At 37.0% G+C, this 12,498-nt stretch overlaps 1 protein-coding gene across 6 annotated transcripts; it reads right to left on the reverse strand.

Annotated features, from left to right (window-relative positions):
* Positions 1 to 1,994: 1,994 nt before the first annotated feature.
* Positions 1,995 to 12,498, reverse strand: LOC135584739 (zinc finger protein BRUTUS-like). 6 transcript variants are annotated; one of them, XM_065135373.1, is made up of 15 exons: positions 12,171 to 12,256; positions 11,288 to 11,344; positions 9,829 to 10,038; positions 8,945 to 9,139; positions 8,559 to 8,866; positions 7,977 to 8,202; positions 7,728 to 7,896; positions 6,209 to 7,456; positions 5,916 to 6,087; positions 5,600 to 5,824; positions 4,681 to 4,818; positions 3,240 to 3,474; positions 3,072 to 3,131; positions 2,529 to 2,600; positions 1,999 to 2,434 (listed from the first exon to the last, which is right to left on the reverse strand). In XM_065135373.1, the coding sequence occupies exons 3-15, from the start codon at positions 9,856 to 9,858 to the stop codon at positions 2,297 to 2,299; spliced, it is 3,216 nt and encodes a 1,071-aa protein (XP_064991445.1). In that variant the 5' UTR covers positions 9,859 to 10,038; positions 11,288 to 11,344; positions 12,171 to 12,256; the 3' UTR covers positions 1,999 to 2,296. The 6 variants fall into 6 exon arrangements, 5 of the variants coding, with proteins under 5 accessions (XP_064991443.1, XP_064991442.1, XP_064991445.1 ...); XM_065135371.1 differs by lacking the exon at positions 11,288 to 11,344 and having other exon boundaries at positions 1,995 to 2,434; positions 3,240 to 3,351; positions 12,171 to 12,498; XM_065135370.1 differs by lacking the exon at positions 11,288 to 11,344 and having other exon boundaries at positions 1,998 to 2,434; positions 12,171 to 12,498.

A 12,498-nucleotide genomic window follows, 5' to 3' on the forward strand; every position in this document is an offset into this window, starting at 1 on the left:
GCGAAGCAGCAAAGGCAGCAAGGCGCTTTACTCTCTCTCTCTCTCTCTCTCGTCGGAGGAGGAGGAGGAGGAGAATGTGGTTGTCTTCCAAGAATTCGACGGAGCAAAGGTAAACAACAAAGCTATAAGCATTCAAGAAACCATCTTTCTTCGGCTACCTATCGGGTTAAGTCATAAAAAGGCAATAAGCATAAGCCATTGATGCTCAAGAAACCATCCATCTTTCTTGTCTCGGACTATTCATTGGGGTCACAGCCACGAGGACTTTATAGGAAGGAGGTTCTTACGTTGGGGACAGAACCGAAGACGAAGTCGCCGGGAAAGGGGTTGGAGCTTTTGGACCCCATCGTTATTGGGCCTGAGTTGATTCGAATCCGTGATCGATCTCACTGGTGACGTCTCTTCGCCAATTCGTTATTATTAGATATTAAATTGCAGCCATCATAGCTTAGAAAGTATTATTTATATTTCGACTAACGGTGGCGTACGACTCGAGCACATTGAGATGGATTATGATGGATTGATAAGTAATTGTCGATGAGTTCGTTCGATTTGGCCTCAAATTTAGACCCATTATTTATAAGTGTTATCATCGGTAAAATACACCAACGATACCAAATCTCAAATTCGTACAACACGACGTCCATCGTATTGATGAAATAGATATGCACCTGCAAAATTTTAAGATATCTAAAAATGAGGTTAATTATATAATACCCAATACAGTTAGCCCTCTTTGTATTTTGATTTTTAGATTTAAAAAAATTATAGTATAATCTCAATAGTTATTAAAGTAAAACATCTAACTCCATTTATTAATAACGTCATCAATTTTATCGATGAAAATATAAAAACAAATGATAAAAAAATAATCTTAATATTTAAATTGATAGTGACGGACGATAACATCGTTTGGGGCTACAAGTGGTTGTGGATGAGAATAACGACAACGAGAGGTGAGAGCCACATCAATGCCGACACAGATGCCAAGCGATAAAAGAGTCGTTCGATATTTGCATCGATAGCCCTTTCATCACTTGAATACTACGTCGATGTTGACGCAGTTATAGAGTGGAGAAAGGGCCACTCGGGTGACTGTTGTGGATGAGAAGAGTGACGACGAGAGGTGAGAGTCGCTCTGCATTTGTATCGATATCAATGTAATTGCCAAGTGGCAAAAGGGCTACTTGGCATTGCATCGACGATCCTTTCATCACTCGACAACTACGTCGACATCAATGCAAATGTAAAATAACATCGCTTTGCATCTGCATTGGTGTCAACGTAATTGTCAAGCAACGAAAGGGTCGTCAATGCAAATGCAAGGCGACAAAATAACCGCTCAACAACTACGTCGATGTCGACATAGATGCAAACCAGCCCTCACCCCTCGTCATCCCTCTCCTTATCTACAATAGCCACTTGAACGACTCTTTCGCTGCTCTACATTTATATCGATAGCGATAGAGATATAAAACGACTCTCACCTCTCGTTGTTATTCTCCTCATCCACAACAGTCATTTGCAATTTCCAACAACACTGTCATCTACCACCACTAACATAATCCACCACCATCAATTGAAATATTAAATTTACCTTTTTACCTTTTGTTTAAGTATTTTGATCGGTAAAACCGACGATGTTAGAATAAATGAAGCTAAATATTTCGACTATAACGATTTCAATATAAATTTTTTAAGTCTAAATGAAGATACTAAAAAAAGTCTAACTACATAACATAATCTATAATTAGCTCCTCAAAATATAGCCAATAGAAATATTAAAGTCAACGAAGATGTCTCAAAATTTTCTCTTGAACTTATCCCAAACGACAAATTCACATTCGGCACTGCTTTGTCCTAGATGAAAAGAAACCGTTCAATTGCCTCAAGAAAACATCAACTTCACCTGATGTCCTGTTCTTACATAAAAAAATCTACCATTTTATTTGCTAGCTAACTTAGCTGATTAATATCTTTTCAAAATCAAAACTAGCTTTCACTATTTACCCTTTGCAAAAACAAATATAAAATTGCATATTTTAGAGCATGTTACTACTTCAACTAGTTGAAGTAGGTGAACCGAACTAGCACAAAATTTTCTCATTAACATATTTCTTTACCTCTTGTATCGCTAATCAGAGGTAATTGATTCTGTGAGACGGATGCATCTGTAAGTACGCTTTGGACATATCCAAATAATCCTAGACGATTCCCCTATCGATAAAGAAAATTTATAATATTATACAGAAAATTTGAACCTGAAAAATTGAGATAGAAATTCCCAAAGAACTCTTCAATTGCTTGATGTGAGACAAGAGTTAGCTTCATTCTTGATTACCCTGGTATTATACGAGCCGCAGAAGCCACATTTGTGGTAGAGCCAATGAAAGCGAGACATCCCTTTTTTATCACAATCATTGCAGAGTATGTCCTGGCGAATAACATAACTTGGAATGAGCAAAATGAAATGTTGTTTTAGATACTAAGAAGAGCCGCAGTAGACGATCAGGAGTAAGATAACAAACCTGACAACGATCTCCGTATTCTTCTGGAAGCTGTTCTGAAGCTAGCAAGGTGTCAAGCATGCCGAAATAGACCTGAAGGGATGTAGATGCATCATTTACAGCAAAGAAGTAAGTGCTGCACTTAGGCGCCTGAAATCTTGCCATTAACCTTTGAAAAATCACGATTGAATTAAAAACAGAGGCAGAAATGTAAAACAAAGTAACATGTTGATGACAGTGATGATAAGACCATGTGTCGTTATCCTCGAAAGAACCTAAACCTGAAAAGAAGGCCTAGGTGATCATTAGGTACATGAGCTGCCACCCTGATAACCGACACCACACTTCACCCCTACTTGTCTGATGGGTTTGTGAGCAAGTAAGAAATGATACTCTTTCATGGATCCATGGTTTCCTCATCATGATAGCAAAATTCAAGATATTGAGGTCTTAAATTTTCTAAGATTTCTTAAATTAACCAAACAACTATGTTAATTCTTGAGATAACAGTCTAAAAGCCCTTTTTAAACTTGAGGATGGTAAAATAAATAGAATGATTCTTACCGTCATGTCTCCTAAAGACTTGCTGCAGATCGGGCAGGTATAGTGACTGGAAGCATATGCCTATGTAGGTCAGAAAGCAAGTTAGGCTCTAACAATCCTAAAAGTTATCAGAGAAGAAAACAAGAAAGATTGCTGAAATCATATCCTTGTATCAAGAGAAACTTTCACCTGAAAGCAAGCTGAATGCATGAAATGGCCGCATGGTAAAGCTCTGACAGGCGTACTTGATGTAAACAGGAAATCACAACATATGGGACAATTTGATTCTAGACCTTTCTCCCTGCAGTTATGGTCCACTAGCTTCATGCCTAGGCAACAATTGCATTTCATGCAGTGAAAGAAATCGATGCCAAGTCCTTTTCCAAGGCGACATAAATTGCAAAATGGACAGTGATATACAGTCCTGAAATAGACTAAATTATTTCAGGAGTTCAGTTATAAACAAAAGAATATATCATTGTAAAGAATCATAGAGAAAGGGGAAAAAAAAAAGAATCATAGAGAAGCTTTTACTCCTAGATGAAATCATCTCTAAACCATTCTTTTAAGTTTTAAATAATACAAAGAGCTACAAGGTCAGAAGATCAGACAGTTGTAGTATATGAATGAACTGAACTAACAATATGACCCAACATAATTCAGAGAGACCCTTATCGTGTAATACAAATTTATTTCTGCACTCAAGCAGTAAGCGATATCAGATACTTAAACCCAGCATCTTTGTCTAAGCACATTAATGTTTAAGCGCAGGCTCTATGCTTGATGGGGTAAGACTGCATATAATGATGCTCCCAGCGTCTCAGATTGGCAGAAGCCTTGGGCCACCCATTCTTTTATCTTTGTTTAAGCACTATGATTAAGTTATACCTCGTAAGAGACCCGCACATCTTTTTCATCAGCAAGTTGTTGCCAATTTAAAAACAACACAATATGAAATTATTGTATTGATAATGTATTCAATTTGCTCTTCTTCATATAATCAGAATCAGTGCCAATATCACTAATTGTTTTACTCAGACTCGATCGATCAGACAGACTTTTTCAACTTTCAGCACACCTATGCATGAAGTCTGTTAAAAAGTTGTTACAAGAGCATGAAAAATTTTCTACCGAAAGACAAACAGTAAATGTCTTCTTAAATCTTATATATCAGGAAAGGAAATCGTATCTAGTAGTCACTGAATACAATCGAGTAGGTAAATTAATCTGACTGGCAATTCTATGCTAGCAAGTTAATATAAACAATTGACTCTCACAGAAAGGTGTTCGGGAATCCCATGTCATTCCAATGGGTTCAACTTTGACGTTAATAGGAACGGAAAATATAATGTAGACTAAACAAGAAGAGTTCACTTATTTGAGCAACACAATTTGCAGACTAAAACTAAATCCGTAGGGACCGCCAAGCAAAAATTTGAAGGCCCAATCCTGGCTTAGCTATGTAATCCAGAAATCAATGTTCAAAGTTCAAACTTCAAACTATAAAGAAGAACAATGCTAAAGTTCATTGAGACCCTTAGATAAAATAATGATCAGTAAACCGTGCTCGTTTTCTGAATAAACTTCTGATCAACTATGCATTCAAATATTTTAGGGCTAAGTGCAGTACCTTTCATCATCAAAAAATTTGCAAAATTTGCAGAAGTATTTTGCCATTGGAAATCCATTACAGGTATCTGTCTTGCAAGTTGGACCAACTGTCTGGACTTTCAGACAGCGCATACACATCATTTCCGTCACTGCTTTCCTGCAAACCAGTCATAGAAGACTTAAAAAATAGGTAGAGCCAATATAACTTTGTTGCTAGATACAGTAAGTAATGGCTTGTAAGTAAATATGCAAAGTGAATGCACATTCAGAGCTGGTCATCAACAAAGAATTCAACCATTTCTATCATAGTGATATCCAGAATTATATTGACCTAGAACGTAAAATGCTCTGAGTTACGATACAGGTTTGGCTAGAAGGGTACACCTTGTAGCTTTGTTAGTGGTGCATGTCTTGGATCAAGGCCTGCATGGAATTACATAGCCCGATAAGATACATGGAAAACTCTTAGAAAAAAATTAATTTTTCTAGGATTTGACCCTCATGGAATGGAAAGGAGTATTGGGAAAAAAATTCCCGAGCATGTTATTTGAATTGATAGGAGTATTCGGTAGTTCAGGTTAGTTGACCATAGTTTCACCTTATCTTACCTTATTTCTCCCTTATCTTCCCTCCAGTCATCTACATGCTACCTTAGCATGGGTAATACCTATATCAGCATGGGTGTTTCTTCCTTGACAAACCTCCACTGTGACAAGCTTGGGAACAGCATTCTCATGAGATAAGGACTCCCAGGCTTGCATCAGGTCTACTATTCGCTAAATGATCAGTTAACTATAGAAAAAGTTGGTGATAATGACATGAACGTAACTTCTCACATAAGGATAAGTATTTTATAAAGAAAATAAATAACTGACACCAATAAAGTGTTGTTGTCTCTGTTGTTGAGGCTATAACCAGATGCTTTCAGAACAATTTACCTATCCATTGTGTGATCACTGACGCTGTCGTGGCAGAACCTGCATGTGAAGAGCTTCTTACAACAAGCAGCGAGGAGCTTGCAGTTTCTTTTATAGTGCTCACAACCAAATATCTGTTGCTCCAGATCCCTATATGATGGAGAACATCCTGGAACATCACCATTTTTGTCCTCACTGGTAGATGCATGTGGCAATTTCTGTTTAGCAGCAGCAGCTAACCAGCGACTGCAGTAATTAGTTCAAAGGTCACAAATACATAAACATATGATCCAAGTTTAGAAATGGTATAAAAAACATGAATATAATCCATGAAAACCTTGTCATAAGATTTTGAATAATATATGCCTTTCTTCGTGGATCAAGTGTTAGGTCTCGAGAAACCTTTCGTATCTCTGACTCCAGCTCATTTTGATTCATTCGAAAAATATCATTCCAACCAGGCTTGAATGTCTGATCAATTTGATCTAGGTTCTCTTGTTGTTCCATTCCTAATAGAATAATGTGAATTGAAAGAAGACAAAAGACTCACATAAGTTTCAAATGTCTCTATACTATTCTATTGACCTAGATAAGGTTATGATACAAATTATTAATAACACAACATCAAACCTTTTGGAAGAACATTTGCCTCTTCAGGGTCATGTGAAGAAATAGGTCTTGCACCCCACCATTCATTCAGCCACTCATTAAACATAGTGTTTTTGGTAGCTTCCTTCCATGTTTCCATCATCTTGTCATGTTCCTCTTCTGTTAGAACAGAAGTTACCCAGGATAACATTGACTGAAGAATTTCTGCTCCAGTCATCCCAATTATGCATCCAACTATCTTGTCTTGCTCTTCAAAAGAGAAGTAGCTGTCAAACAATGGCCAGAGTTCAAGTTCCTCCATAGAAACATGTTGGTCCAAAGTAACTCGTATGGATCTGCACATACTTTGAAGCTTGGTAGCAAGTGCATTGTGCTTCCTTGTCCAACAAATATCATGGACAGAGTAACTGCAGTCACTTCCAGTTGTGTCAGCCATCTTATATGTCTTGTTATTCGTTTCACGTAATTGTGAAAGCTCTGTCAGAACTGCAGATATATCTGAAAATAACTTCTCCTCCTGTTTGTGGTCCAGAATATAGGAGTGGCTAACATTGTGAAGGGTTTCTCTTGATTCTAAAGCCGGAAATACAATACGATCTTCAGCATTACTGTGAGCTTTATAAAGGCCCCACAACAAACAAAATCTTCCACTAAAATTGCAAAGAAATGCCTCATAGTCATCACAACCTATAAGCTTTTCGGACTCCATATCCAAATATTCTAAATCTTTACGAATTGCTTTATGAAACTTAAATATGGTATCAATAGGCCTGAATTCATGTGCCAAATTGGATGAGGTGATTTCTGTCTCCCATGAAAAGAGATTTGAGTTTATATGAGGAGCAGAAGAATTGCAAGACAAGGAACACTCCGATTTTTTAGACATGGAATCTACAGGTAGGCTATTGCTGTTAAGTCCTAATCCAGAAGCAAAGCAAGTTTGCTTATCGGAAAAATGCTTTTGGAGAACTAAAATATCTAAACTTCCAACCTCATTATTGTTTCTACAAGATTGTGGGAAGCAACATCGGTCAACAGGATCCTTGTCATTCTCTGTATGGACAGCTGATATCTCTCTTAATGGAGAAGCAAATGCACAGAATGCTTGACCACAATTCTGTTCTATCTTATCCTTCTCTTCTTGAATGAAACCATCTGCCACTTTTAAAGACAAGCATGTAAACCTGCCAGATCTCGAGATATTGTGCAGTTGACCCTTGCATGCCCAACCAGCAAAAAGTGTAACTAGTGCTGTCTCAGATGATGAGGCTGCAAAACATAAGCGGAAAGCAGAAGTGGTGTAAGAAGCAACTTGAACAATTATCTCAATCATACATTTTATTTTACAGATTGTTCTGGTCTCTTATTTTGTGAAAGCATGACAACAGTCCTCACTCGTACAGTCTGACAGGTCATACACCAACAATGTGATATTTATTCCACAAACAGAAAGTGGAATCATAATATTGCATTGGTTTCCACTAGTATCACTTGTGTCTTACATGCATCAAAATACTAAAGGAAGAATGAAAAACTTCACCTGCCAGTTTCATATTCTGGAGGAATGACCTAGCTTCATCCTCACAAAGTGTTGCAACTAACCATGGTAAAGCACGCTCTATAAGTCTTAGTGGCATTACACATATGCTCCGATAAATAATCTTCCGTTGCTTTTCAGGAGAGAAAGATATCCTTGCTATAGGAAGCACCTACGAAAGTAAAAAATGTATGAAATAGAGCATGTTCAGGAGACCTTAGAAAAGTAGTCTACCGACAATATGAGATATACCTGAGCTTCCTCAACATTGAAGTGCCTTTGAATAGTCGCCATAATTCGATCTGCATGTGAACATATCTTTGAGTAAAATTCAGGAGAAACTGAGTTGACACCAGCACATTTGATACGCTTGATTAGGCACCTGAGGTTGTTAAACTGATTCTTTTCTTCAGCATGATCTTCCACAAATGAGACTGGCATATCCACTGCTGGAAATAAAATTTGATCTTCAGCTATACTGCACAAGAAATTGTACAAATTATCAGAGAAGAGCGAAACTACAAGCCGAAAACATTAGACATAGACAATTTCCAAATGGTGATCATGAATTGCCAGACAAGCAGCTAAGTGAAAACAATCAATCTAGAGAAACATAAAAAAATATGAACAGATAAAAGTAAGTGAAAGATAGAGCAATAAAATATGGTGTTCCGAATTCAAACATTCAGATTGAGATGTCATTCAAAGAAACTTATCCAGACATTCAGATTAAGATGCCAATGACAGAAGGCTTTCAAACTAGACATAGAATCTAATCTATTTTTTTAAAAGAAGAAATAAGGTATTAAAAGAATCAGCATGAAGATAATTTACCTGTGATAGATGCATACATCAGCAACAAATTCAAGCCTTGAATAGAAGGTAGATAGATCAGAGAAATCTCGAGAAAGTTGTATTTGTCTTGCTTCTTTTGCAATGTCATTAACCTCCTTTCTGATAGCATTATGCCAGTCCAAAATTTCATTTATTGGGTGTGCCCTTGGTGAATCAACAAAATTGCTATCTGATTCTGCATGTTTCCTCTTCCTGGTATTGGCATGATCAATGCAGCACCATGATACATCATTATGGCTCATACTCTGGTTTGTGAAACTTTTCCCTTTCATCCATGCAAATATAACCTAATGGTTTTGGAGCCTAGAATTAAGAATGGATTGTAAACTAGTTCAAAGATCATGCTACTGGTTTCACATTCTTACCTGCTGAAGAAGCCTTTCTTTTGGTACTACTTTACATAAACATGTCATCATATCCTTATGTTCATCCTGTGAGACACAAGAAGAAAGCCACGGAAGGAAGTCTACCATTATGTACACAGGGATGCTACACAGGAACTGCCAAACCAAATCAGCTTGCTCCTTAGGTGAAAATTTCTCAATAAAGAGTGGGAAAACCTACAACAAAACCAAGAAATTGACAAGCAAAACAGTAATGTTAAATTTTTTACACGATGTAGAGCTTGAACCAACCAAGAAACTGACAACCAAATCAGCATTTGTTGGATAATGGAGAAAAACTTGAATCAAGTAGAAAGTCATAGATATGGACAGAACATAGATGATAAGATTCCAACTAATAATGATGTAGAAAACTAAGAAAATCCAGTTTGCAAATGACTAATCTATGACAAGAATAGTCATACAAATAAGGAAGCAAGTTCATGGTGATATCATTTCCTAACAAGTTATCGAGAACAAGATACTAACACAAGAAACGAACCAGTCATAAAAAAAACAATTAAATTCGAAAAAAAAGCAAGTTCATCATAAACAAGAATAATATTTTGATAGAGAAGTTGGCAACTAATCTTTGGACACAAAAAGGACATACTAAATGATAATACAACTTAATTATGTCTAAGAACATGGATTTTTGACAGACTACTAGAGTGTGGCAAAATAAGGAGCTATATAATGCACGTATAGTAACAGCTAGGTGCAGTCAGAACCTTACAGAGCACATCTTTCATAGTGCATCAATAACCAAAGCCCAGTCCTTAAAATCAGTGATCTCTTGTTATATGATAGAAACAAAAATAAGATGCACGTCAATTATACAATTAGATATCTAAAGAAATATCTACCTGCTCCTCCTCCTTATATATGTGCTGCATAATTGACGTTTGTATAGCACCAGTACATGAAGCAAGTTCTCTTCTAGCAATGCCATCATTATGAACATTTAAGTCCAGTAAATCAAATAAATGTTTAAAAAGGTCATGTTCCCCTTTGTGCTCAAGAAAATATGTTCTTGCAACATTCTTCACACGTTTGTCAAGGGCTGGAAAAATAACCTGTTATATCAGAGGGTACAGTCAATTAAAGAGGGACACAGATATATAGAAGATGACACATATACTAAAAAAGGGCTGTCAACCATTGTATGTTACAATACAGTCTGAAACCAAGTAGGCATGCACCATTAGACCTAAGGAATGTGCAAGAATAGTACACATTGGTCAGCATGAGCTGACATGGCAGAGGTACTAACCAGTATGAGCACCATGCCAGCATAGTGCTGTGTTGCTATGCTCCCTATTGTACCATGTAGTAAAGTGCGATGCTGCCTGATACATGAGATCCTTAATAGGAACATCAAGAACTTGCAGTATGGCACGTATTTAGCAACGCAATTAAAAAACATGAAGCACTGGCGTTGACACGCTAAGAAATATCATCAGCAGCACATCAGATAGTAAGTTGGCATAGCGTCAAAGCATGAGAATTGGCCTGTCTATTCATACCCCACATAACTGTGAAAGTAGAATACTTCTGAATTCTGCCACTTAAGTTGTCAAAATCAACAGAATGAAAAACTTTATAACTAAGGACATGACAGGATCCTATGAAGAACCATAATTTAAACTGTACATGTTTTTTCCTACAGATAAGGATGTTCTGTCAAGAAATTCCAAGACATGGGACAACAACCATCTGGTTCTCATTGGTGATTGCATGAGCACTTGGGCATTAAACAAGCCTCAAGATGCTTAGGCTATGCTCATCTGGACCATCATATGTACAACATACAAAATCAAATATATGTGTCTGTATGAAAATATATTCATGTAACATTGTTTTAATTAAGATAATAGATGATATATACATACTTGTATATTCACTTTGAGTCTAATTGCTAGGCAACATGAAATATAATTTCAAGTTTCTTGAATATTTTAGTGTTAGTGCTATAAAAGTTGTCTTTTATTGAAATGTTAATTATCAATAACATTACTTGCATATTAACTCAAAAAATACTGAAATAAATTTTATCAATTTTTTTTAAAAGAGGATAAATGATGAATGCAGGATTTGAGTCGGGACCTTGTGATAAATTTGTCAAAGTATTTTTGACAAATTTTGCAAAATTTGTAATTGGGTTATCACCTCAGCTACAGGAAAGAGTCCCGTAGCGTATTTGACAACTATGCTCCCATCCAACACTGCACTAACTAATTCGCTTATCAAGTCTTATTGGCATATAGCTGCACAAGAAGGCATGGTAGTTTAACGGTCCAAATACAAAAACAAAGACAAGCATACCTATCAAAATTAGTTTCTTTTTAAAGGACTCTGATCAAGGGCCAATAAATTATTGTCCTACAAGAAAATATAAGGAAAAAATTAATGACATAAAAGAATTGCATATCTCTCTGCTAATGCATGCAGGTATATATAAACATAGGAAAAAGTCCTGCAAAGCTTTCTTGTACATGTTTCAAGATCATTTGTTTCTGCATGTTCATTTCTGAGCGATCATATTGAAAACAAATGTCATTTATTTTAATTTGTCATGATATGAGATGTTTGATTGTAGACATATCTTTCTCAGAAGATCAGAAAACACAACCAAGTTATATTAGTTATTCCCAATTACAATAACAGTCCGCATTTAATAAAAAATATAAGAAAATCAAGCTTCCCAGACGGTGTCCTGTTCAAAAGCCCATAGGACACCTGCCAAGAGCAATGCCCAGTTGTCTTTATTACATGAAATGACACTTTATAATGTGAGAGAAAGGTTAGAGCAGTTTAATCCTTAAGAACTGGACAATAACAAAATGTTTGTGCAGAAACAACAGAAAAGACAATCTTTAACGAATAAACAAATTAGTTGCAATGAATGTGGGCGCATCATCGCTTATCAAGACAGGAAATCATCTCGACAGTTAAGAATTCACAAGCATTTCTCTTGTCCTAATCCTTTCCTTAGTGGACAATTTCGATCCAGTATCAGATCAAATATCTTGATCTGACCAAACCCAACTAAACGACAGCAAATTTCCTTGTTTTACTCGATCGAATCCCAAAATACAAGAGCCACGAACCTCACTATGAGCTGCAACTCGTCGAATACGGATATAGCTGCATCATATAAAACAGCACACATATTGACCAGATTCATAAAATAGGAACGGTTAGGCACCTCGTCCTCAGCATTGGAGTGGTGCTGGTACATGGAAAAGAGGAATCTGCAGCGCCTGGAGACGGACTCGACGTCTCCCACGCCATCTGTGGCGAGCGCTACAGCGGCGCGGTGAAGGCGGTCGAGCTCGGACCGTATCGCCTTGTGGAAGAAGAGGAAGAAGATCAGCGGCGAGGACCCGTCTGAGCTCCTCAGCCGCTCAAGCAAAGAGGACGAAGAAGAGGGATCCATAGATTCGAATCGCTGTCCCTCCTCTCTCGTCGTAAATGGCGTCCTCATCGCCATATCCCTCCATTGAACGCGAGCTAAAAAACCATCCCTTCTCTCT

Source organism: Musa acuminata, chromosome BXJ3-1 (genome assembly GCF_036884655.1).
Source record: "Musa acuminata AAA Group cultivar baxijiao chromosome BXJ3-1, Cavendish_Baxijiao_AAA, whole genome shotgun sequence".
Classification (NCBI taxonomy): Eukaryota; Viridiplantae; Streptophyta; class Magnoliopsida; order Zingiberales; family Musaceae; genus Musa; species Musa acuminata.

What these genes read in the sequence shown, in the direction of transcription:
- LOC135584739 (XM_065135370.1), bottom strand. Translation starts at nt 12,455, where the DNA reads ATGGCGATGAGGACGCCATTTACGACGAGAGAGGAGGGACAGCGATTC. An exon ending in TCAATGTTGAGGAAGCTCAG is followed by an intron (nt 7,897 to 7,976) that starts GTATATCTCATA and finishes TTACTTTCGTAG; the next exon opens with GTGCTTCCTATAGCAAGGAT. An exon ending in ATTCAAAATCTTATGACAAG is followed by an intron (nt 5,825 to 5,915) that starts GTTTTCATGGAT and finishes TAATTACTGCAG; the next exon opens with TCGCTGGTTAGCTGCTGCTG.